Here is a 27397-nt window from a genome sequence, read left to right on the forward strand (position 1 = left end):
ACGGAAGAAAGGACGAAATCATCTCCACAAACACTTGAGGAACCAACCAATGTTGAAGAATATATTAAGAATTGACGGGAAATTAAAAAAAAAAAAGGAAGCGACAGAGAGAGAAAAAGGGGGGGGGGGGGGGGTGTCATTGTCACATTGGTCGACGCCATTAGCAACCGCAGCACAAGAATTTTATGAAGGCATGCCATGTTGCTCTTGTCTCTACTGTACATATAGCCACACACATACTACTACACAAGGCTTGTTGGAAAAGGGATGAGTTGAAAGAGCGAGGGAGGCAGTCCCGTCATAAGCGCGATGAAATGCGCGCGCCCATGTTTTTCGGTCTGTGTTGGGGAAAGGGAAGAGGAAGGTTGAGGGGTGGAAGAGCACAGGACACTGGATGTGGTGACGAGTGCGGAGGCGAACGCGGCAGCAGTCGGACGCGCATTCACGGGTGCCATTGTTTGAAGGCGCGAACCAGTCTTCCGTGAACGCGCCGGTCGGTCGACCTGGCGACGAGACAACTCAGCCCCATCCGTATGTCAGTTCAATCAACTCCTTCGCGCTGGCTTCCTCTTTGCCGAAACAGCGTCATGACGGCGGCGCGATCACTTCGGCCGCAGGTGTGCTTGTTTTGTTTTAAAAAGAAGTAAAAGAAACGAATTACTAAAAAAAAAAAATCTGCACTAGCTCTGTACGCATGCGCGACGAGGCAGTCTCGATGATTGCGGCTGGCTGAGGAGTAGGTGAAGGTCTACTACTCAAGGAACCTAATTGCAAATAAAACAAGCGCACTTTTTGTTTTATATGTAGCTAAAGATGTGGGTGTATGTACAGACGTAATTAAGGATGTGAAGAAAGCAAAAAAGAAAATAAAAAACTCGAAATTTTCCGCTACGCTTTCCCCTCGTTACCGCCAGGTCGTCCTCCGAAAGCAATGATGTTTGTAGCATTGAAATTTTCAGTTGAAATGGCTATCAGACGGAACGCACCACCGTCTCGAATTCTGCCAAAGCCCAGGTCACCAGGCCCGAGGAGGGTTGATGCGCGAAAAGATAAGTTCAGATGATAGACGAGCGCTGTTTGGCTGAGCGATATAAGTTTGACGGCGTGACTGTCCGATGCCACGATGACCGGACGCGGACTGGCACAGCGCACGAAAACTGTAACTCCCCTGTTCGGTCTGTCTATAGGAGGAGTTGGAGCCATCTCTGCTGGCGGATCAGTCGCATGCGTTGACAAGCTACATATTATATCACTCGGGCGGGTGTGCTGTTGCAAACGATTCGTTAGTGTACGGTAAGTAAAAAACACTTGTGCGTTGTACGCACGGGTGTTAACCTGAGTGCTCTTCCACGGGCACTACGTGACAATGAGTAAGTGGCGTGAGAGCGCGTGTGCTTTTCAGGTCGCGATGGGTGTCTATTTACAGTGATGGCTGAATGTGTTACTGGTGTAGAAAGCGAAGAAATATAGAATCCTCTTTTTCTATGCTTCTTTTTTACTTGTACAGGAGATGATGACGATTTTACGCTACGTATTGGGTTAGTCTCTTCGTGATCTTCCTGATCACAACACTTGTCGGTTTAGAGCTATTTCGCGGTTCAAACTGTCTCTACCGCGACGTCGCATTCTCAAAGGCACAAGAAAGAACGAGGTACGCAAGTTGCCGACCAAATGTGGACTCCACACTTTCTTTTTTTTTTTTTTTTCCTTCGATAAAATTTGGAGTAACGACGGAATGAGGACTCCTTGTACACAACACGAGTTGTAAAGCAATCGCCATTCGTTAGACGCAATTATCTGTACGTACAGCTGCCCACTAAATAGCGCAATTTGGCATTTTATTGCGCTTGTCTCTAGCTTGATGGCTGCCAAGTCACAACCGAAAGTGCGCAGGACAGACTCTTACCGTACCTTTGTCTTAGGCGGGTGCGTAGCAGTGGCATGAGTTCATCAGCGTTGTATATGCGTGTGCGGTTTGTTCGAAGGTCAAGCCTATATGCACGCAGACAACAGTCAAGAGGTAACAGTAGTGAACGATGTGTTGGCGGGTCAGTAAGTGTTCTCTCACTCTCCTCGGACAAAGACGAAAGAAAATGATGCTCACTCCAACAAACATTTTTTCCAACATACTCTTCGCACATTGACTAAACACGCAGCACAACTATCAAGTCTCTACACTACGTATTCAAAGCACCACGTGTTCTCTGGTAATTAGGCACTTCGCACGGACCAAACTGCAGTTAGGTGTTGTGCGCCCTGCAGCAAAACACAACACGCTGACAACTCGGAACGAGAACTTCTATGGCAGTCATGTCAAAGGAGAACAGGTACAGAGTGTTCTTTTGTTTTTTTCGCGGAGGTATCAGCTGCTTCACTCTCTTCTCAAAACGCATTGGTGGAACTACGCCGAAAGCTTAGCATCTTACGTAGCCGGTGACTGCGCGGCAATGCATTCCCACCTGGCTCACGCAAGCAATAACGTAGTCTTGGAGAGAGTGTAACTATGTTAAACTATGAATAGCTATCGACGCTCTGCTTGTTAGCAAAGCAACAGCAACGCTCCTGTAGATGGAGAAAACCGGGTTCTATCATGTCAACGGTTACACAGGACTCCAAATAATATGATTTAGTAAGATATATTGCATAGTTTGTTTATGGGTTGCCAAATGAAAACGTATTTGAGCGCTCAGTGCCATAATCCCCGACATCTGAGCGCACGCCGTTTAGCTGGGGCAGATTGAAATAATCTTCACTTTATCACTAAGATATGTTCTTTCCACTCTTTGGAAGACTGCCACAGAGCCGTTTCCAACATAGTTCAAAAAGACGAAGTTCATATTTGCACGTAGGGCGATGCTCTAGTACACGTTTACAGTCCTACAAAAATAGCAACGTTGCAATATCCTACAATCGTCAGTCGCGTAGAACACATTTCGGCCGGGTCACGAACGACACAAGGCACTGCTTTCAGGAGAACTATGCAATAAAAAAATAGTCCACGCATTTTCCATACAATAACGAGCTCATGACGAACCTCACGCGTCGGGCCTGTACCATAATCCTGAGGCACATCCCCAATAAAACAGCCAGAACGGGGATGGGAGAGGGAGCTCTTTGTTTGACACTTTCAAAACGACGGGGAGTGAGTGTTGCACCAACGTTATGTACACGATGGGTTAGTTCCACTTGCGGCGTAACAAACACTTCCTTCTTCCAAAAGCCAAACAGGGCAACATCGTTATATATATATATGTACACCTAGATAAACTCGGAGATGACCGTAAGCCTTCCAGCGGGTCCCACGGGCACATGCCACTGGCTCGTGGGGCTGCCAATCCTGCGAATGGCGTTGATGCCGCCCAGGCGGTGCTGCTGAAAAGGGAACCTTCGGACGGCCGTGAAACCGTCATCGATGCCTTCGCAGTCGAAGACGAGCTTATGCTTCTTGAGCCCGATCCTCTTCTTGGCCTTGCGCACGTAGTTCCTGCGGATGACGAAAGACGACCGACCATTTTTCATGATGGCCTCCATGACTTTCTGGCCGAGGCTGTAAGGGTCGCTGGCGACTCCCGGATCTCTGGCCAAGACGTCGTCGCCGATCTCCTGTTCCTGCTCGGCGGGCGGGTTGTAGAGAGACATGAGTGATTCGCTCCTTGGTTGCCTCCAGGGAGCACGAAAGCCGTCATCCGCATGGTCATCGCCGTCCTCCATCTTGTCGATGAGGTCCAGGTCGTTCATGGAGTACGACGCGTTCCGGGAGCCAGCTATGTTGCACGGCTCCTGGTAAGGCGGCGGTTCTGCGGGTTTCTGGATGCGGCCGTAGCCTCCGCTTTCGGACTGGTGTTGAACAACGCCATATGCCGCATAGGCGACGTCCGATGCGTTCGAGGGCCGCATGCGAACCTCGCCGCCACATGGCCGGGTGTCGTGGAACTCGAAGTCGTCGTTGGCGTCCGTCGTGAAGGAACCAGCATCGTCAGAGTCGGACTCTTCCTCGGGGGCGCTCAGCGTGGCACAGCTTTCTCCAGCCACCGTTGATCTGTACAAAGGAAGAAAACGAGATATTTTAGTTGCGGGTTATGTATTTTTTCACTGTCAATAAATGATCGAAGCTGAGGTATTCGTGCTAGCCATCTACACACAGTATCCAGTACGTGTATTTGTTGTGATTATATTTAAATCTAACATATTAGCCCCAAAACAGCCCCAAGAACGCCATATCTTTCTCATGCAGTAACTCTCCTTTACTTATTTAACTTCTACTCTACGATTCAGAATTACGCCTTTCTTGCTATCTCTTAATCTCGGCGGCAGGTAAAAGCGACCACAGCGTAACCGATGCGACTCGTCCCATTTTCCCTTTTTAACGCCGTCCGTCTCAATGTTGCCGCATCAGATAATTCCACAATGTCCGCACCTGAGGCTGAGCGTGTCAGACAGCGTTGCGTAGATGTGGTCCTCTTCCTGACTCTGTATCCAAGCCGGTAGTTCCTCTTGCAAGATCGCCACCTGGCGCCGGTCGCCGTCGTCCAGGCGTGTCCTCCTCTCCGAGTCGTAGTCGACGGCCGGGATGTGCACCTTGATGGCCGAGTCGATGGAGCAGCAGCTGCCGGCGTCTTCCAGGGGCCTCTTCTTGAGAGGCCCCGGACTGTCCGAGCCCTGCTGCTGCAGGTGCTGTTGCTGCAGGTGCTGCTGGTGCTGCAGCTGAACGGCGCAGCTTCGGAGGTAGGCCGCCTTGTCGAGCACGCAGTCGACGTTGTAGATGCCCGGCACCAGGTACTTTGGCGGTGGCAGCCCGGGCAGTCGGGGTCGATCGCTCGCTCGCGACGAGCTCGACCGACCGGGCCGGGTCTTGGCCACGCGGCCGTAGTTGGCCGACGAGCGTTTGTAGTTGGTGACGATGCCTATGGGTGCCACGGGACCCAGGTGCTTGATGTAGCTCTTGGCGTCTCCCGGGTACAGCCGGTATCGGTTGTCGTCAGCTGCGTCAGGAGAAAATCGAACGGAGAACGGTTAGGAAGAAGAAACAAACACTTTTCTAGCGAGATTTTTAGTTGGCTTAAAAGGATTCATGCGATCATATGAATGTATCGTTGCAGCAACATGCCAACAACGTGACAACGTATGCAGAAGAGGTTACGTAAGGCACAGACATACTACAACAACACAATAGTTAATGTTATTCGGTTTAGAGACGTGGAGCGCGACGATGCAAACAGTAAACACAACACGTGGTAGCACTGAGACTTCGTTATCAACAGCGAAGTCAGAGATCGCCTTCGTATATATTTGCACTACATCACAGAACGCGAGACGGTAAAAGGCAGCCTCGTCTAGATCTCTTCGAAATTTGTAAATAAGGGTCGCAGCTCTGGCTACTTACATTACCTTCCATGCAGTGGAGAAATCTATTTCACTGAGTAAATGTCTTAAGAGTGTAATGACCGAAGACAAACAGCACTGGCCAGCATATAGCAAGGATGTGGGGCCTTTCGGTTTGCAGAGGCGTGTGATAGCGCGGAGCAGTGTGTCAAAGCACTGAACCGCGCTAGGCCGATGGTATTCCATCGTGTCTCCGACGTCGGTGGTTCCAGTAGTTTTGATACCGCTGTATATCAATGATTTTCGACGACGCAGCACGGGCCCTAGCAGCGAAAGGTCGAACATTGCTCTTGAGCTGCATTCCCCCCTCCCCCCCCCCCCCCCCCTTCCCCGAAAACAACAACAACAACATATCATTCTGTAATATTCTCCATGCATAAAGCTAAAGGTTTTATTCGAGGGAGGCGAGAGGATTAGTTGGAATGAGAACCCTGCACAGCATCAGAAAGTACCAGAGGGGAACCATGTCACTCTGGTGATGGGCGGGCCTTATAGCATCACCCACGCTGCGCAATTGCATCTGCACATTGTAACTACATCTAACAAGCAGGAACAAGCAAACTTGTCTCTAATGAACTACGCTTGCCTCGAGTCTCCAATTAGTCGCCATTAGGCGCAACCGTCGACTAGACTGGGGCAGACAGCCAGCGGCCTTAATTCGCTTACGCGGGCATCGAGCTCCGGACGCACGGCCCTGACACCCCGCCCTTGATAAGTAGTTTGTGCAAGACATCCGTGGTGCCCCGTTCGCCCTCGCGTGCCACGTGATTGGGGGAATTTGAACAGATGTACTTAGCATAAGCGAGCTGATCGAAATAGACGACAACAATCACAGGTTCGTCGCGTTGGAGTTCTTGCCCAATTCGTGGAGGCCTCGGCAGTTGGCTATACGTTGCACGACTAAAAAAAAAAAAAAAAGAAGAAGAAAAAACTGCAAAAATGCATTAAGGGCTTACGAGAGAATACACGCCTTAGCCGCGGAAAGTGCTAGCAAGGAAAAGAATACCAACGGGAACGGTAACGGATCGCTCTTGTAGATTGCCCTTTCAAAACTTTTACGAAGGTCAAGCACTGCAGCTAAAGTTACACGGCTATGCATAAAATATCCACTAACCTGCAATTTTTCCACCATCTCACTTAGAAAGGTATCTAAGTTAATTGGTTCGTTTATTCGCGCGACGCCGACAGAGAAACGTCGCGATGCAGCCGTCTACTCCTATGTCCTTCTTGTGCGTCCTTCATAGCCGGTCACCTATTCCAGCACTACTTTCAGAGAAAGACTCGGCAAACTCGGCCGTGAGCGAGTGTCCGCTGCGAAATGCGAGGTATACTCGGCGGATTTCCGAAGCTCTCCTAAGCTTTCCGTCTATAAATTAAAAATCTGCTATCCACATACGGCAACGTATACTTATATGGCAACGAGGAGGAAGAAGGCCCTTCTCCCGAGTTCTTCGCCGATACCTTGGACGCCTTCAGCATTTAAGCACGGTCCTTCCTGCTCCCTCCCTCCTCTACCGTCACCGCTAATAGCAACACGTGTCTATTGGAGCAGCGGGAAACGATACGGCGGCCCCTGGCAACTCGTGCCAGCCTGGCTGGAAGCGAATGTGCCGTGGATCCCATTTAGCAGAGCCGTACCCGTGCAACGGTCAGGCACCAAAGGACCTCCGATAGGATCAGAAGTGGCGCCCCCTGATATCGGTGCTATTTTCGCCGCCGGTCACGGAACGCAGCACCGGAGCCGACGGCGATCACGCCGGCCTTGTCATGTACACGTATACGCACGTCTACAGGAGCACAGGAGAGGACACTTGTATACGAGTGCGTAAGTGCACTAACAAGCGTTCGCAGTGTTTTATTCATGCCCGCATTGGAATATGCAGTATAGGCGATTTCTCTCTCATTATGGAGTACTTCCGTTTCGGTTGGGCAACCCTTGTTTCTTACGAAGAGCGGAAGGGTGGATGCTTTAGCTCAAGTTTGAGAAGAAAAAAGATTTTTATTGCGAAAGCAATACTACTTTCACTTTCAAGCCTTTGCGGTGCTACGGCGGTGCACATGAAATTACCTTTCGCATGACCTCTGACGTCACGCATGTGTGACGTCACGCTTCAAAGCTAGGCGACCAGAGAAAAAATGATAAATGTAAAGCCTGCGAAGCGAGGGGGACCCTCGACCATATACTTTGGGAATGCCCTAAGTCTCCGGGCGCTAGGGACAACATTAAAAGCAGAGAAGCCTGGGTAACCCTGCTGCGAAGCGACGTCGCCGCTGACCAGCAGAAAGCCGTCCGCCTGGCGGCCGAGGCCGCGAATAACCAATGTATATTCGCCAGTCCTTAGTCGCGGAGGTTCCAGCCCCCGTTCCTCAGGCCTGCGTGCCAGGAGCGGGGAGTAGGGGGCCTCCTAAATCGGTGGAAATTAAAGTTTTAATCAATCAATCAATCTAGGCGACCAACTCGCGCCGTTCGTGAGAGACAGCGGTGCGCATGAGCAGCGGCCTAACTCCCGCTATCTCCGCCAGGAGCGCCACAGGTGTTGTGACGTTATGCAGCTGTATAAAGCGGCGACCGACTCGCGCCGTCCGTAGAGACGGCGGTGCGCATGACTACGATGCCGCCTACTGCTAAGGATGCTTTCGCAACCTACCGGGCTTACCAAGCTAAGCCTCTGCCAACTTTTTTTTTTTTTTTAGTGCGGTAATCATCACAGTTATCTTGGATTAGGCACGCTTGCCTTCCACTCCGGTGCTTGAAAATAGTAGGAGCCACAACTGAATGACGCTGCTAAGGAAACGTAAGTTTTGGCGGCTGTACTTAATCTGCTATTCAGCGTTTACGAAGTGCAGCTCCAGATTACTTGTTGTTTAAGCAACCGAACTTCGGTTGCTTGCTTCGTGAAAACTTGGGATTGGGAATACAGTTCTAGACGTCACTGAGCCTCCCCAGTGGTACGACAGCCTCGTTGAAGACTGCGACATTGCAACTAGCGTGGAAAAACACAAAGGACAGCGACAAAAGATACCGACGGGACAGCACGCTAACAAATACACACCAACTAGCCCAACTGTCTTCCATGACAGCCTCGTTGAAACAACGAACATTCTCAGCTATAGCAGACCTGCAGGGTACGCCTCAGACCGAAGATAACACACCGCCCATATGGCAGAAGAACAGTAGGGCGGGACGCGAGGTTCCCAGTTGAGGAGTCGTACTGGTTGTACGCTCGAACTTGTCGGGCGTCAAGGCCTTCGGCTTTCGTCAGGACACGCAGGCCTCCTGGCGCGCGCGCGCACTAGCGTGGCCGTTCACGAACACTCAAGGTGGTCAGCAGCGCGGTGGCGAGCAGAAGAGCTCTCCACCGAAGCAGCGGCGCGTCGGCCTCCTTCCGCTATTCTATTGTGTCGCGCGACGAGGGTGTGGCGTCGAAAGGGAAGTCAGCAGCGGGCTGGGGCGAGGGAGAGCTAATTACCATCTCAATTTGCTTACACTCCATCGTTTCCGAGCGGCGAAAGCGACATGTGGAGAGCCCTTTGTGTGTCCTGGCCGCCGCCGGTGCAACGGCTCGTGCACGCTGCCAACACGCTTGGACGCATGAAGCAACTGGCGGCTTTCGAAGATTTTACGCGCCGCGCGGCCTGGCCTCGCCGTTGTGCGTAGCGTGAGACCGGTGAGACAAAGGTAAATACGTTATTGGGAAGCTCAAAGCCCGCGCCGTGGTCCTAGTTGCAAATGGCGGAACCTTGTGGACGTTAGTGCCATTGCGCGCAAGCCTCTGGTGGCACAGCTAGGTAAAGCGATGAACAGGTTGGAGCTCGGAACAAAGGCAGCAGATTTCAAATGCATTGAGACATTGAAGGAAAACCCTACACTGAAAGACAACTAAACTTAAAGGAACGAACTGACGACCCTGTGCCTTCTTCGAAGACAGCCTTGGAAGCAGTTTCCCAAGGCCAATTGTGCAATGTGTATGTAACAGGCGTGGCAGTTGTGGTTGGTGGTTTGTTACACGTAGAAACTACACAGTTCCCATCGCCAGCTTCTGTCGCAGCTGCCTGCAATCGTTAGCGACCACTGGCAAACATTTTGGCGTTTTCCTAACGATGGTTCTGTGATGTTCACACAAGCGGGCCACTCCTATCGTTATCCTCGAAAGCTTGGGCCGCACAAGGTCTACATGTGAGCGAATAGCCGTGCACATGTGTATGTATGGTGGTGGACGAGTGCTCTTTTGAGAACATGCCACCTATGGCCACGTGGTTCTGGTGCACCTGTGATAGGACACACACTTTTCTTGGGATGACGCAGTGGTTTACGAGACAGAGGGATCGCATTCAGCCTCGCGCTGCACTCTTTCATCGAAGGTGAGAACCAACTAGCAGCTTTGAAGCACACCGTGTCAGGAGAGCTTCTGTCGTACGCAGAACCTTTTCAAAATTACTTTCTCATAACTGAGAACAGAAGACTCGAGTACGAATTAATAAATAAACCAGTGATAAGCGTGTGCAGTTTGCATAGGCAACGTTGCCGCAATGGCATTAATTTTTTAGTGACAATCATTTTCTCTAAGGGGCTCAAGCAACTCCTGTCAGCTTTTCACAACTGACACTTTCTCAAGGCGCGTAAGAATCCTCTGTACCTCGCCTCCTGTTTTTTAAATCATGATGCGGCAAGCGTGATACGAAGGCTACACCTGCTAAATGCTTGTGTCTCCAATGCACTTTTACTGGCACAACATACCGCTGTGAGATTGGCATCCGCGCTCTCTTCAGAAATGAAGCCGCGTGCGTGACACGTACTATCATCGCCTTGATGTCCCCTTCATTTTCGCACTTCCATTTCCGCATCTCCCTTCTTTTCTACACTCCGCTTTCTTGGTCCTTCCTTCCCGGAGCGATCATGCAGCCCTGGTCGCAGCACGAGAAACTGTCAGTCAAAATTTCCCCCATTTTCGTTTCGTAAAAGAGGTCTTCACTCCCAACCCTAATCATTACGCGAGCTTTGGATCTTCGATTCGTGTCAGAGATTCACATTCTGATGTGTTTCGCGAGAAGGCGTAAAGTGATGAACATTCGCAGCTGTTTCTTTAAGCACGTACTTTTTTTTCTCTCTGCGCACGTTGTTTCCCTCGTTCTACAGAGGAATAGTTCAAAATGACGCTCCCAGTCCGTCGTCAGGCACGCACGAGCTAAGCACTAAAGAAAAAGAAAAGGAAATGTGCGTCGAACAATCGGCTCACGTCTTTTCCGCTACTTCGTCTCGTCAACCACTCCTCGCTTCCGCCGCAACAAGAGGCTCGCCCTCGTCTTGTGCCAAGACAGAGAGGATGAGGGTAGGAGAAGCAGCACGCCCTCAACTCGGCCGACCTCGCGGAAGAAAGCGAACGCGCTCGGCGGCGGCGACGGCCAACAAACGAGCAACGGTCCGCGCCGTTGGAAGGATTGCCAGGCCGTTCCGGCCTCTTCCGACGACGGCGAAGGTGAACGCGCCGTTGCGTTGCTCCAGCGAGCGTCGAGAAGGAAGAGAAGAAAGACGCAGAGGAAGAGAAGGAGAGGCCTGGCTAGTCGATCCATGCACTGGAAGACATGCAGTGGCATCTTATGCCCGCGTGACCTTCCCGATCAAGAGCGCCGCGGTCCCGCTATCTGGCCGGCGACCAGCCGGAACAGCAGCGCAGCCCCACGCTCCGCTGCGACTGGTTCCGGACAGTGGCCTGTAGTAGAGCAGGGACGATGAGATGAAGTCCTGTGTACCGTCGACCGCAGTGTATACTATGGGGGCCTGCGAGGACGGGAAGACCTCCTCGCACCTTCTTCGCTTTCTCGGCGCGCTGTCCGCGCGGACAATGGCACAATGGGTGATCGGCCGGAACAACAACCTCATCGAGCGAGAGACAGACGCGCAAGATAAAAGGAGGGAGCAAATGCTACCCCAGTGAGGTGCCCGGAGGGTGCGCCGACAGCCTCTGGCTGCTGCTGCTGAAGCTACTGTGCATGTTGGCGAGCGGGACATACGAGCCAACGGGAGCTCCTGCCTTGCTCACAGCAAGTAGTGGACGGGAAGTGTAGGATTTTATACGAGAGATGACTGCGCGGAAAACGGGCGATGCTCAGGAAGAACAGATCTCTGGAAGAGTCATCGCTATACCGTTACCATTGTGACGCCTGATATTGCGCGTTGCGGAGGACATCCGGATTGCGTCTGCAGCTTTGACAGATGACGTGTTGAGTTTAGACCGACCGCATAAGAGTTCATCAAAACGCGGAAGAAGGTGTCCATTCCAACAGGGTCGGGGACAAGGACCATTGTGGTTCACACGAATCTGGAGCATTGCAGACCATAAGGTCTGTGGTGGGACGTGATGAAGTCGTGGGCAGAAGTCATAAAAACGACGATGAATGGAGTGCATGCCACATGCAGACAAAGAACGATGAATGGCCAAAAGTTTACAGGTGGACGGGAAAAAGTCGCGAGGAATGTCACGGCGTTTGTCTCTGACCAGACGTCAACGGGGAAGTTCGTAGAGGCGCTAGGCTTGACTGCAGTATTACGTCATTTATGACGCCACCTTTGCCGCCAAGGAACTAAAGTTTCGTAGGTAAAAAACAAAAACAAAAAAAAAAAAAACGTAATTTTTTATTACGTAATTGCGCAAATCACAACCACTCTTGGTGGTTCGAAACTTCAGTTCTAGTCTGGGTACGTTTTGATGGAAATTCAAAGCAGACAGGATCATGTGCATTTAGAATTAAGGGCCTAAAGATGCCTGGACAAATTTACCATATTTTCGCGCCATCACTGCGTAGACGATCGCGAGAACATTCGCAGTAAATGCAACTGTATATCGCTATTTTTTTTTTTTTTTTTTTTGCCGCAGCTTTCGTGAGTACGCGAATTAGCCGCTGAATATAGTGCGACGGAGCGCCGCCTTGGTGGACAACCATCAATTTGTTTACTTTCCTTGAAGCGGACTTTAATATGCTTGTGGCCTGGTTCGCCTCATAATCTTTACATCCACTCCTAGTATATCACTATATAGCGGCCAGTGCACACGACTTCAAATGGCACATATAAAGCAACGCAGTAGATCTTTCGAGCATGAAAGATCTCAGCGGGTCGCGTGACAAATGATGGATCGTTCTTCACACTGAGCAGAATTATTCGATCATACCAGTAGTCAGACAGCCCAGGACACAGAAATATTTGTAGATTTCTTTAGGCCGAATATTGAAGGTTAGCGGATCGTCGCGCACATTCGGAATTTAGCTAACTAGCAAAGCTGTTCCAAACAAGCGTATACGGTTAAAAAAAAAAAAAAAAAAAAAAAAAAAAAGTCGCAGAACGCCGCTATGTAGTCATAGGTGGCACCACTATCTATTAACCATAGAAAGGCCACCAGTAAGTACATAGTGACCGGATTTTGATGCCGAGTTTCTCAACACCCAGCCGAGCAACAGCTGAATAGAATCTCATAGATTCATATACAAAAGAAGGTGAAAAGCAGATTTCCATAAGCGTTCCTCTGAGACTCTGGCATCTTTTACCGCGGAAACTTTGAAATATCTATTTCAGCTTGAAAGCATGTCTCGCCTCACCTCCAGTGAAGTCGGCCGACGCCGAACGCCGCTGAAGGGCCTTCTTGAGCGCCGTCCAGTGGTGGCGATCCGTGACGCACAGCACCAGAGGAAAGAGGAAGCCCTGGGCCAGGCGAAGCCACACGACGGCCATGTCGTGCCACGGGCTCCAGAAGCCGTCGATGAATGCTCCCAGCACAACCATCACCTGCACAGAGAGGAAGAACGAAGAGTGGAGGCGTTACACGAGGAGACCAGGACTGCGTACCGCATACAGCGCAATTCAGCACTGCCTAACTTCGGAACGTACAAGCGGTTAAGCACATAGCAACAGAATCATGCTACTTAAATACTGATACGCCAATTTCTGTCGCGCGAGAGTACGACACCCCTCCCCCTGTACCTGTACACTAGTAGTGTACACTGTACGCTACGCGAAAGCATTTTTTTTTTCCCGCAAAAATGTCGACAGCGTCTGGTTCTGTCCGTGTGTCCGAACCACCACTTTGAACAGGGAGAAATGGGCAAGAAAAGAAAAATAGCAACAGATGATAACAGTGAGTACATTACTTGTTAGTGCAAATGTACTCAAGCGTAATGTATCGAGCGACGACGGCAAATTGGGCAAAGATTATCGAAATAACCCGCTGACGGCTACACACAATGCACTGAGTATTAAGGACTAGGAAAATACTCTAAGCAGCTTTGGACGAATGCTGCCAAATATAAAGCCGTGCTCAATTGGATCCCTTCTTCCGTGCTTTCTAAACGTTGCTTCTTGATGCTTGTGTATCTTTGACTTAAGACTTAACGACTACTTCCGCACATTGCACACACTTTATCTATAAAGAAAAAGGACTACCGAAGTGCGCACTATAGTGGTGCGCATTCTGCTCTATCATAAGTTGCATTGCGTACATTGCATAATGTTTATCGAAGAAAAAAAAAAAGGGGGGGGGGGGGGGGCTCTTTTCTACCGGCTTTGTGACCAGCAACCGTTACAGCGTACAAGAAGCTGACAAGATTTGTTAACTATTTCTTTTTCACGTGCCATCACAGGGAAGCGCTCGATGGACATTCGTCACAGGTTGTAAAAACAAGGGTTCAGTCGTAAACATCTCATACAGCACAAATACATTCTCTCAGCATTTACCCCTGCTTCGTTTAATACGTACAACCCTCTGGGGTACAGAGCTGTCCTCGTAAAGTCGCTCATGCCCAGACTACATTCCAGCCTTATGCCGTAAGCAACCATATGAAAGAAAATAGAAAAATAAAGATGGTTTCTGAAGGAATGCGTACTCTCCTGCAGACCTCGTTGCGATTTCTTTTTTTTTCGCCACTGATAGGCGGGTCCCGGTAAACTATTCACGAGGTTACGTTACGTGACTGTGCCCCCCAGGGCGAACGCAAGTGCTCGCTTTCTCGCCGAACTGGTTGACCTATCAGATGGACTGCAAAGATTACAGCACGCCCTACAGCATGTGGGTGGCCCGGTACAAAGCACTCCCAAGGAATCTCACCGGTCAGGAAAACTGTGAAGACACATAATAGGCGCCTCATGAGCGCTTTAGTTCTCACACCCGGACACTAGGGTTAAAGAGAGAGGGAGAGAGAAAACTGCGGAGTGTCAGGTCACTGAGAAGGCCACATGTTCTAAGAGTTAGGTATGAGTCCCGTTGATCCCTGCGGACACTGTGGGCGTGGTCACCTAGTAGGACAGCTTGGATTTAATACGTCATTTTTTTTCGTTACGTGCAACATCCACTAGCCTCTTCTCTCGCAATGATGCCACCAGTTTACATCACTGTATCAGATACAAGAAGTAAGAGCCTGCCTGTCGTCCCCCTGGCCCTACTCAACTGCCTCAGGGCTTAAGTACTGACTATAAATGTTAACTATAAATGTTAACTTCCAGCGCCAGTTGAGGACAGAGACTAGTAAAGTTAAATAGCTACGCCTCCTTCAAGCGTGCATTTTTAATTTTGAGTTTTAATAAAGTAGCCGGTGGATGTTATCATAGTGAAATCTACACTCTTACTCTCATTCGACATAGGTTCCAGTTATAAGTGGAACTTTTAAAAAAGCTCAGCTTATTAAGTGGAACTTTTTAAAAAGTTCCACTTATAAGCGGAAAGTATGTGGAACCAGATTAAGTGTGTAGGAAACAGTTTTTTTTTTTTCGTGTGCCAGAAAAAAAAAAAAAAAAGAAAGAAAACCCGGTAACAGTGGCGGACGCAGGATGGCTCAGTCAGGGATTCAGTAAAAATTACTGGCGTACTTTTTTTTTTTAACCACCCTTTCGTCTCCTTTTTCTCCGAACTTTTCAGGCCCGAAAAACCCCTTTAAAGCCTTCTTAGCAAAACTATCATTAGAGGTGCATAGAAGCTTGTTAAAAAAAAAAAAGTTTTGCTAGCAGGTCCACCCCGGGCGCAGTCTACAGGAATGAACGGTGTTTTATATGACAGCACCAGCTGGCACAGGCGACCACAATGGCCGCATTAGCACCCTTTTTCACTCATATACACTTTCTTCGTGTTTAAAATATTGGCCAAATCACGCCCCTTCATGTCCGTCAACGAAGATAGCTCTCAGACGATCAAATGGCTCCCGAAAGCCCACGCGCACCCCAGTGGGTGCGAACTCTTCGGCAATGACTTCATCGGCACAACAGCGTCGTCCGAATTCCTCCTTCACGAACGGCATAAGCTGCTTTCCGCTCTGCCGTCTTCTCGCAGTCACGTCTCAGGTTCGCATTCTGCTCGCGTTATTGTGTCTTTGAGATCTCCAACGTGGTATCTCTCGCACAGTCTCTTCTGCCGCGGCCCTTTCTTCTTGTTCGAGCCTGCATTCGAAGGGCTCGGCCTGCGTGTCGACCCGCTCCATACAACCGCTGTAAAAGAGGAAGTCAGGAAAGGGTCCCGGAAAGCAGAGCGAAGGAGAGGAGAAGGATAGGAGCCTTTCTGGGTCACTCCAGCCACGGCGAAGAACGGTGTAGAGGAGTTGGAGACGTAGTAGCCCCCTCCGTTCCTCATCTCTCTTGCCTCAAGCAAAAGAAAAGAGGAGCCCTTCTCGCACACGCACCACCCTAACGACCGAGCACTGAAGGCGAGCTTGCAAGGTGTGCACCAGGAAGGGAGTGCTCTGGGGTAGCTCGAATTCGCGAACGATGACCACACGTTGCCCTGAAGCCGGGCCTGCGGGTGAAGAGGCCAAAGGGGCCTGGCCGTTCTCGGCGGCCCCCCATTTCGCTGGGAACGTTTTCTGGTCTGGGCGATGTGCACGCTCTATGTGCTCTCTCCTTGTTTCGAAGTCGGTGGCCACTATCCCGCTTACTGACCTGAGATACATTGAAACAGCTGCGGTGGTAGGCAGTTCTTCGTCTTCATTTCTGGTTAGTTTGTTGAAATATGCCGTAGGTTTCGCATCAGAGCACACACACACACACACACACACACACACACACACACACACACACACACACACACACACACACACACACACACACACACACACACACACACACACACACACACACACACACACACACACACACACACACACACACACACACACACACACACACACACACACACACACACACACACACACACACACACACACACACACACACACACACACACACACACACACACACACACACACACACACACACACACACACACACACACACACACACACACACACACACACACACACACACACACACACACACACACACACACACACACACACACACACACACACACACACACACACACACACACACACACACACACACACACACACACACACACACACACACACACACACACACACACACACACACACACACACACACACACACACACACACACACACACACACACACACACACACACACACACACACACACACACACACACACACACACACACACACACACACACACACACATATATATATATATTGTCACGTCTCGGTAGAAGACCAAGGAGAACCTAGCGATAGATGGTTTGAATGGTCGACCAGAACAAGTCTTGTGTTCAAGCTTCTTTCACTTCCAGGCTCGCGCTTGTCGTCATCTTTTGCGTCGTCTTCTATGCGGCATTTGCCCCCCTCCTTAGGAAGCATCGTCCCGATGAGAACAAAAGGAAGTAGGAGGTTAAGGTCAGACTGAGTGGTATGGCTTCATACGCACGACGTGGACGACGTCAGCTTGGTGCTGGCGTCGCTTTGATGTCGACACCCCGTCTGGCATCACCTCATAAGTGACGTCGGTTAAACGTCGCTGAACAACATAGGGTCCAAAGTATCGTCGCAATAGTTTTTCGGAGAGTCCACGGCGGCGAATAGGTGTCCAGACCCACACTTTGTCGCCAGGTTCGTACATTACATGCCGGTGTCTCTGATTGTAGCGTTGTGCATCGTGCTCCTGCTGATTTTGAATCCGCACACGAGCTAGTTGGCGAGCTTCCTCTGCACGCTGAGCGAATTCCTCGGCGTCCTGGTCGAGATCATCGGTGTCGGCATTCGGGAGCAACATTGCATCCAGCATAGTTGTTACTGGTCGCCCGTGAAGGAGGCTGAATGGTGTCATGCGAGTGGTGTCTTGGCGGGCCGTATTGTAGGCGAACGTAACGTAGGGAAGTATTTCGTCCCAATTCTTGTGGTTTACGTCGACGTACATGCAAAGCATGTCTGCGAGGGTCTTATTGAGGCGTTCCGTCAACCCATTGGTTTGAGGGTGATAGGCAGTAGTTTTACGGTGACTGGTACCACTGAGGCGAAGAACGATTTCCAAAAGTTCGGCCGTAAATGTAGTTCCTCGGTCAGTTATAATAAGTGCCGGAGCGCCATGCCTCAGGACAATGTTCTCAACAAAGAACCTAGCTGCTTCGGCGGCGGTACCCCTTGGCAGAGCCTTGGTCTCCGCGTAGCGGGTCAGATAATCAGTGGCGACAATTATCCATTTATTCCCGGCTGTAGACGTCGGAAATGGTCCCAGGAGGTCCATGCCAATTTGCTTAAAAGGTGTCGCTGGCACTTGAAGAGGGTGGAGTAGGCCAGCTGGTTTTACAGGGGGTGATTTACGGCGCTGGCAGTCAATGCACGTACGTACATAGCGTTTCACTGTCGCCGGCAGTTTTGGCCAGTAGTATCCGTGCTGTACTCTAGCCAACGTGCGGGTGTAGCCTAGGTGACCGGCGGTTGGCTCGTCGTGGCACGCTTGCAAAACTTCAGTGCGGAGAACCGATGGGACGACGAGCAGAAAACTGTTTCCCCCAGGACGGAAGTTCTTCTTGTAAAGGACGTTGTTGCGAATAAAAAATGAAGAGATTACTCGGGCGAAAATCTTCGGCACAACCGTAGTTCGCTTCTCCAAGAAATCAATAAGAGGGAGCAATTCCTGATCCTCTCGCTGCTGTTGGGAAAGCGTTGCGTCATCTATGACACCTAAAAACGCAGTGTCTTCATCGGTCATAGTGGAAGGTTCGACCGGCGCTCGCGAAAGGCAATCTGCATCTGTGTGCTTCTTTCCAGATTTGTAAATAACTGCCATGTCAAATTCTTGCAATCGAAGGCTCCAACGCGCGAGTCTCCCTGAAGGGTCCTTTAAGTTCGTCAGCCAACAGAGAGAGTGATGGTCGCTGACGACTTGAAAGGGGCGAGCGTACAAATAAGGGCGGAATTTCATAACCGCCCATACCACTGCAAGACATTCTTTTTCGGTTGCCGAGTAGTTCGCTTCTGCTTTAGATAGGGTCCTGCTGGCGTAAGCAATTACCTTTTCCACACCATCCTGGCGCTGTACTAACACAGCACCTAAGCCCACGTTGCTGGCATCCGTATGAAGCAGTGTAGGGGCGTCGTCATCAAAGTGCGCCAGGACAGGTGGTGTCTGTAGACGCCTCCTCAGCTCATTGAAAGCTTGTTGCTGTTCTTCACCCCAGCGAAAGACTGCGTTGTCACGAGTCAGTGAAGTTAATGGCCAGGCTATTCGTGAAAAGCCAGCAATAAACCGACGGTAATAGGCGCAAAGACCCAAGAAGCGCCGCAATGTCTTTTTGTCCGTAGGTGTTGGGAACTTGGCGACTGCGGAGAGCTTTTCAGGATCCGGCCGAACACCTTCTTGGCTGACGACGTGGCCTAAGAACTGCAGCTCCTCGTAACCGAAGTGGCACTTCTCGGGTTTTAATGTGAGGCCCGCAGATTGTATGGCCTGAAACACAGCTAGCAAACGGAGTAGATGCTCTTCAAATGTAGCCGAAAACACTATCACGTCGTCAAGATACACCAAGCATGTTTGCCACTTAAGTCCCGAAAGCACAGTGTCCATCAGTCTCTGAAATGTTGCTGGCGCCGAGCATAAACCGAACGGAAGGACTTTAAACTCATACAATCCGTCGGGAGTGATGAATGCTGTCTTCTCCCGATCCCTCTCATCCACTTCGATTTGCCAATATCCACTTTTCAAGTCCATCGACGAGAAGTAACGTGCATTTCGTAGGCGATCTAAGGAGTCGTCGATGCGAGGGAGAGGGTACACGTCTTTTTTGGTCACTTGGTTAAGCTTGCGATAGTCTATGCAAAATCGTAAGCTGCCGTCTTTCTTTTTAACAAGTACCACGGGGGAAGCCCAGGGACTCTGTGACGGCTGGATAACGTCGTCTCTAAGCATTTCGGCCACCTAGCGCTGAATGGCTTCACGTTCTTTCGGAGCCACACGGTAAGGATTTTGTCGAATCGGGCGAATCGAGTCATCCGTGATAATTCGATGTTTTGTCAAAGGCGTTTGGCCGATCCGCGATTCTGAAGCAAAACAGTCTCGAAATTGATCTATGAGATCCAAAAGGCGGTCCCGCTCTGAAGAAGACAGATTTGGGCTCACATCAACGATGGTTACGGGTGTCTTGCACACTGATCCTCTCTGTTGCAGTAAGCAACAGTGCTGCGCATTTGGGAGGCTGTCGAAAAAGGCCACAGTTGTGCCTTTCGGAATTTGCTGACGCTCGTCGCTGAAGTTTGTCAGCAGCAGTTCGGTATGCCCATTGGTCAAGTTGACCAGCCCTCGAGCTATAGAAACACCTCGGCTGAGTACCAGGGTAACTGCCCGTTCGGCGACGCCATCGCCTGTATGCGCCACGTCGCATTTCACTTCAACAAGAGAACATGATCTCGGAGGTAATGTCACCGTCTCATTGGCGACGCGTAAGGGCAATAGTGGTACTTGCGCATAACCAAGGTCTTCATGGTTATTGGTGAAGGCAACGATGCTGTCACGGATGCTGATTACAGCCCCATGAAGACGCAGAAAGTCCATGCCCAAGATGAGGTCTTTGCAGCAGTCAGGGAGAATAACGAAGCTGCCAACAAACACCGCGTTTCCTATTTCTATCCGGGCAGTGCATTTCCCTGTCGGTGCCAGTAGCTGACCCCCAGCACTTCTTATTACTGGCCCAGTCCATTCAGTTTTTACTTTGCGCAGGGTGTCGGCCAGTTTCTGGCTAATAATTGAAAAATCTGCCCCGGTATCCACCAGAGCATGTACCGCCAGCCCATCAATGGAAACGGCGAGGTCAGCGCTAACAAAATTATCTGGGTTGATCGTCCCTTTCGGCATTTGCGGCGGAAGCGCGGCAAGGTCGGCGCTGTCAGCTTCGTCGTCATGGCTGATCATCTGGTACGGCATTTTCGGCGGTAGTGCGGAAATGTCAATGTTAGCGGCGGCGTCAGAAGCCCGGGTTGTCGGCAATTGCGGCGGTGGTGAGGGTTTCGACACTTTTAGACTGGTTGCAACCTCCCCTCGCGAGGTTGCAGCTCTTAGTTTCCCCGGTGAGGGCTAGGAGACCGCCGTCCGCTAACGCCAGTAGTGTTGCGACGTGTCGGCGAATAACGCTGTGGCGATGGGGAGGAGCGGCGGCGGAAACCCGGGGTTTCGGTTTCCCTGCTGACCGGAGGGTCGTCGTCGATTTGGGCAGAATTAGTGTCGAAGCGGCGGCGAGCAGAAGCAAGCGGAAAGGACTGCCCCTCTTCGCGGTGGCGGCAGTACCGATACACATGGCCAGGTTGTCCGCAGTAGAAACAAAGTGGTCGGCTGTCATAACTGCGCCACCTGTCAGTTCGGCGCAGTTGAGAGCGCCTGGGAGGCGCCCACTGAGGCCCCTGGAGGAACCGAATCTCCTGACGGTTCGGTGAGCTCGGTGGGGCGTGGTCTGGAGGTGGGCGACGAAGGACCGCAGCATAGCTCTCGGGCTGCGGCTCGAGGTAAGCTGCAGGAATGTTGGCGGTGCAGCTGATCGGTTTTGGAGCGTGGTATGGTTCGGAAAGGGGTGCCGCGTTGTAGACTGGATGAGACTCGTTGCATGGTGTAGACGGTGATAGGGCGTATCGAATTTCATTCCTCACTGTTTCCATGAGGGCCCCTGACGACTGAGCCTTCGTAGTCGTAATTCGCTGCAGCTCCTCAAGGACAATGCCTCTAATGATGTCTCGAAGAGTGGTCGTATCTGTTGCAGTCAGCGCCGCCGCAGTCGTCGGGGCACAGTTGACCGGTCGGTTGTACTGGCGGCACCGGTCTTGGAGGGCTCGTTCGATAGCCGTAGCGTCCTTAACGAACTCACTCACGGTTTTAGGGGGGTTGCGGACCAAGCCGGCAAACACCTGTTCTTTGACGCCATGCATGAGATGCCGTAGCTTCTTTGGTTCAATCATATCAGGGTCGGCACGGCGAAAAAGGCGAGCCATGTCTTCCGCAAACATAGCCACGCTCTCATTTGGCTTCTGGATGCGCACTTCAAGCAGGCGCAGCGCATTGTCCCGTCGGTCAGTTCTCGCGAAAGTGTCGACCAGCTGGCAGCGGAAGTCATCCCATGTGGATAAGCTGGCCTCATGGTTTTCAAACCACGTTCTAGCATTATCCTGAAGGGCAAAATAAACATTACAAAGCTTCTGGTCCGCGCTCCACTGGTTGATCTTTGACACTCGCTCAAACTGGTCGAGCCAGTCTTCCACATCTTCAAACGCTTCCCCGCGAAAGCACTCTGGCACCTTGGTGTTCTGTAGAGTCACCGGTGTAGGATTGGTATGTGCCATGGCTTGAGAGGTCTTAGGAACTTGGGCGTTTGAGGAGTCGTTCGGCAGATGACTGTACTCCGGCGCTAGGCCTAGAAGGCGGCGGCTAGCACGATGGACAGGCGTGTCGATGTTTGGGATCCGCTGTGGACTGCTGGAAGGAGTCCTATGCATACCCAGCACCTCCACCAGTGTCACGTCTCGGTAGAAGACCAAGGAGAACCTAGCGATAGATGGTTTGAATGGTCGACCAGAACAAGTCTTGTGTTCAAGCTTCTTTCACTTCCAGGCTCGCGCTTGTCGTCATCTTTTGCGTCGTCTTCTATGCGGCAATATATATATATATATATATATATATATATATATATATATATATATATATATATATATATATATATATATATATATATATATATATATATATATATATAGTGTTCACATCTGCCTTGATGCTGCCGTTCTTTTTTTTTTTTTTTCTGGAGCAAAATAACTCGCAGACTAGCTGAGGTAAACTAGCTACAATCGCAGCAGACTTTCCCATGTATTGAAGAGTGTGCCCTGATGACGATCTGGTCTATCCACATTACAGGTATCGTGTAGCACAGAGAAGCCATTGCAAGGAAAAGAATCAACAAAACTACCCGAAATGCCAGTGAAGGACGTTACGTCACAGCCGGTCACAGAAAACGGAGCTGTGGCCACTGCAAAATTCAAGATTAGGATCCAGAGTCTAACGTGCGATAAAACCACAGTGAGGTAATAAAAGGCGTCGAGTTAAATTTATAGCTTTCTAGAGAGGAATGATGATCGCATAATCGGAGGAGTGCAGTTGGAGCCCACGAGATATCCGAGCTTGTGGAATTCAACAGTGAACCGCGTTGCACACCCCTCCCCCCCCCCCTCTCTCCCCCTTCAGCGTACCATTAAGAAACACAGCAGCGTATATTTGTCGGCTCAGCAGCATGCTTTACCTTCGGCTAAAGCTGAACAAGATGCATAGCTTAAGCAGTACTACAAACCAAGACTACCGCAAAATTTCTTTTCTAGACCGCCCAGAATGGCTCCATACGGCACTGTTTCTTTTTATGAATGTACAAGGTCTCGCACGTAGGTTAGGGACGCGCGGACTGAAACGGACACGCGAGAACGCCTAGCAACGCACGCAAATGCCATTCCCAAGCTGCACTGTCCTGTGGAACATGGCGTAGAGAGAGAGACATTACGCAACGGATCGACATCCTCCTACGGGGACGGCAATCGACCTCAGGGGGCGGTATTGTAGCGAGATATAAGGGTCAAGGCGCATAAAGCACCGTATTCCATCATGGTCGAGGGGCGGGCAAGAAGGGAGCAGAGGGGAGGGGGTAGGGAGAGAAAACGGAGAGTACTTGTGAACGCTATATGCGCAGAGAAGCCGTGCTTGGAATGTCGTTCATTCTATATGCTCGCATAACTGCTCGCGGTGCACAATGCACGAGCCGGTCTGGCACACTCAATCACAGAAGACGTGACCTTCGGCCGGACAGCACCGCCAGAGCGCGTGGGCGATCTTCGTCATCATCACCGCTCTGCGGCGCATAGGTCGATCCCAATGGACCTCGCGACGTTGCCGCCGAGGAGGACCTCGGGACCGCATCTACAAGAATGGCTGGAGGCTTTCGCTTTGCAGCCATGGTCGGTGGCCTAGTGCAGAAGGTTAATGATTGTATACGGCATCGAATGATAGAGGCACTCCAGACCTTGCCTGCATGACCAACTGTACTCGGCATTGCGCAAACTCAAGGGCCGCCTTCCACCCACGCACATACCGGAATGCCTTTCGTCGGATACGGAGCGAGCGGGGATAGATCGCCGTTGATAAGCAGAAACTGTATAGGCGATAAAGCGTCAGCTGCACACTTCCGGCGCGGCGCAAAACCAGAGTTCAAGCTCAGGTCAAGTGAAAGGTTCATTTGTTCCTTGCTTTTGCCATAGGGCAGTTTTACGGTAATTGGCTGGAACTATCACTCGAATCTCTTGCCCGGCAGGTAACATTACTACGCGATTGTAAGCAGATGAATACAGGACCCTATGACGGTTGGTGATGATGCATGGTTAATGGCCGCAGGAGTAGGATGAACATCCCCCCCCCCCCCCCCCCCCTCTCCGCCACTGCTCATGCACTTCGTCTTCTGCAGTGTTCCCTAACAGTCCGTTCAAAATTAGGTATTCTGCATACGACGTAAATTACGCTTGCTATGAAATTATACAAAGGTGCTATGACACTACACGAAGAAGCACCGTCTTAAACGAAGCGTACTCGTTTAAAACGCTTGCGGCAAAGTGTCATGCAAGCAAACGTCGGTGATGAAAGTACAGCAAAGCGCTACAGCTCCACAAGTTCGTCCGCAAAAGCTTTCAACTGTTCTGTGCAATGAGCAATCGTACCGCGTTTCCTGTTTTCCACAAAGATTACATGCCACACAGTCGGTTTCTCACACTGTCGACTAGAGGTAGGGAAGCAGCGCTTGATTAATTTACGTCGGCTTCGAATACTTTCCGCTCCCACACGGTCCGCAAGCTGTCTGTACAGTCGCGCTCGGTACAACTTGCAACAAGCAAGATGTAGACAGGAGGATGCATGTGTTGGTTAAGATGTGCGTATCCAGATGACAGCAGAAGGATACGGAGGGGTTTTCATGGCACATGCTAATGATAGTATAAAGCATTCAATCCCTGCAAGTGCGTTGCGTATCCAGATGGTCCATTCTGAGCTTGAATACACTCCTTTTGCCACGTGGACCCACCCGCAGAGAGAAACTATAGAGCCGGCCGACCAGGTCACGACAATTTCGCGTCGCGTTGACCGCACACACTGCCGGTCACAGCAGAACGGCCCCGCGTCGCCGACAGCCATCAAGCGCGCCAGCGCGGCACTTTCGGAACGGCGCTTGTTCATAAAGCAAAATACTGTTCCCGTCGGCGCCTAGAACCCGCGAGTGCAGTAGACACTGGAGAACCCTTCAATTTCTTTTCCGCCGACCGAAGCACGCACGCGGGCACCGCTATTACGGGACAAGCCATCCGTGAGCTCGCGCGTGTCTCTGCAGTATTATAAGAAAGGAAACAGGGGGGAAGAGAGACGAGGCCTGACCGGCGCTTCTCTTTCTTTCTTTCCCTTTACTGCACTTATAGACTGCGTGTAGCGGTGCCGGCGCTGTTCACTTTAGCGCCGCAGAAGACAGCCTTGAACCAGAAACCCGGGAAGAGATTGCGGACTCACCGCTTCATTCTGGTCGTCGCCTTCTTTTCTTTGCCATTGTTGTTGTTGACGTTAATTCTTCTTCGGCCGGGAGGACGACCGGCTTCCCTTTCCAGAGCGGCTTTATTCGGCAGGTCGCCGCTGTAGGCGCCGCCGGTTTATTCCACTGGAAGGAGCCGTTGCGATTGTTGCGAAATGGCTCCGTGGACTCTGTTCCAGCGGTTGCGGGCAGCGGACAGAGCCGTGAATCGTGCCAGTTCGATCAAAGATTCGTTTGTTGGTTACTGGTAAATTAAACGAAGCTGTACGTATTTAAACGAACTACCCACGGCGAGTTGCTAGCAAGAACGATAGATGCAGAAAGCCTCATAATAGGCGTACGCGTTATGGCGAGCTGATACAATGCTTCGTCGAAAGTGTTACAATTCTCTCCCTTCACTGAACCAGCCACAGATCTCGTACATGTGACTTCCATAGTACTGTACATAATCTGCTCGACAGAGTTTGCCAGCCTCCCGTCTCAGCCGGTTGTTTTGCGATAACACCGGTTCTTTCTCGAAGATACCTGAAGGGCACCGCTCCTTTTCGTCCCGTGCGCGCGCACGCACGTACGCACGCACGCACGCACGCACGCGCACGCACACACACACACACACACACACACACACACACACACACACACACACACACACACACACACACACACACACACACACACACACACACACACACACACACACACACACACACACACACACACACACACACACACACACACACACACACACACACACACACACACACACACACACACACACACACACACACACACACACACACACACACACACACACACACACACACACACACACACACACACACACACACACACACACACACACAAAAGCGCGCGCGCGCACACGCACACACACAAAATGATTTCTACTCGGAACGACCTAGGCAATACTATACAAATTCTGTTAAATGTGAAATGTGTATAAATATATATATATATATATATATATATATATATATATATATATATATATATATATATATATATATATATATATATATATATATATATATATATATATATATATATACTTTCACTGCCTTGAGCTCCATTGGTCCTCGCAACCGGATTGTCTAATGATAGAGCTTTAACAAGCCCATTTCGCATACCAAGACTACTGCAAGATGCATGAGTGCTTTTCTGTTGCAGATAACTGTCGAAATGTTCGATGCACAGCAGTCTGTAGACTTAGACGCGTTTTTCTATTTAATTTTCTTTAGCCATGTGACTGGATTCCTATGGTGAACCGTCGTGACCTGTAGTATCCGGCGTTACCCGAGTACTGGCCTCGCAATGTTGAGTCAGTTTTCAGCGAGACAGGCCTCATGATAAATCAAGGATTAACGCTAGTGCCACCTCGTAGGTACTTGTGCTTAGCGTAGTCGAGTGATACAAACAGTACTTTTCCATGTCGGAAGTCAACATTGCCTAAAAATGTAAACACGAAAAGGAACTGGGCGGGAAAGCACGAACCAAAACAGAAAACGACGAGAGGAGAATGTACAACTGGGGCAACCTAACTAGCCTTATGAGGCAAGAATAGAAATCCAAATGTAGAACGTGAAGTAAACTAAAAAAAGTTCCGCGTTTATATCAGTTAAAACGATGCCATGGGGAGGGCGCAAAGAGAAATGGGTCGACTGTCTAAACTAAAGTATAGCAGAACGGGAGAACGTCCCACAGTGTAGCCGTACCAATACCAGCAACAAAAACGCAAATCAAAAGGTTAATGCGCACCATGGCAAATGGTCAGGGAGAAAACAACGGAGATGGCTGAATAAAAATGAAACTTGGAAAGGAGCGAAGGAGCAAACGACAGGCACTGCGACGACGCAAGGCCGCTCCAAGTATTCGGTAACTATGTGTTTGCCTTAAAGAGCTTGAAGTATACGTGGCCAAAAAGAAAAGAAAAGATAACCTCTTACCCCTTAACAACCGCTTTAAACAATAGGTTCAACGATGAAAGCAGCGACGATAGTTGCAACGAAACAATGACGAAGCAGCCTCAATTGGCCGGTTCACAACTCGAGAGGAGAGCAACGGCCCATATG

General features: G+C 50.4%; 1 protein-coding gene across 1 annotated transcript in view; it reads right to left on the reverse strand.

The window, feature by feature from the left end:
* Positions 1 to 2337: 2337 nt before the first annotated feature.
* LOC146197229 (uncharacterized) overlaps positions 2338 to 27397 on the reverse strand; it is a 138711-nt gene continuing 113651 nt past the window's right edge. Inside the window, exons 2-4 of the mRNA XM_084599022.1 lie at positions 12976 to 13162; positions 4418 to 4982; positions 2338 to 4039 (exon numbers count right to left, since the gene is read on the reverse strand). Coding sequence (XP_084455148.1) covers positions 3259 to 4039; positions 4418 to 4982; positions 12976 to 13162 — 1533 coding nt within the window. The 3' untranslated portion in view covers positions 2338 to 3258. The remainder of the gene's footprint in view (positions 4040 to 4417; positions 4983 to 12975; positions 13163 to 27397) is intronic.

Source organism: Amblyomma maculatum, chromosome 3 (genome assembly GCF_055883805.1).
Source record: "Amblyomma maculatum isolate TAMU_Amacu chromosome 3, ASM5588380v1, whole genome shotgun sequence".
Classification (NCBI taxonomy): Eukaryota; Metazoa; Arthropoda; class Arachnida; order Ixodida; family Ixodidae; genus Amblyomma; species Amblyomma maculatum.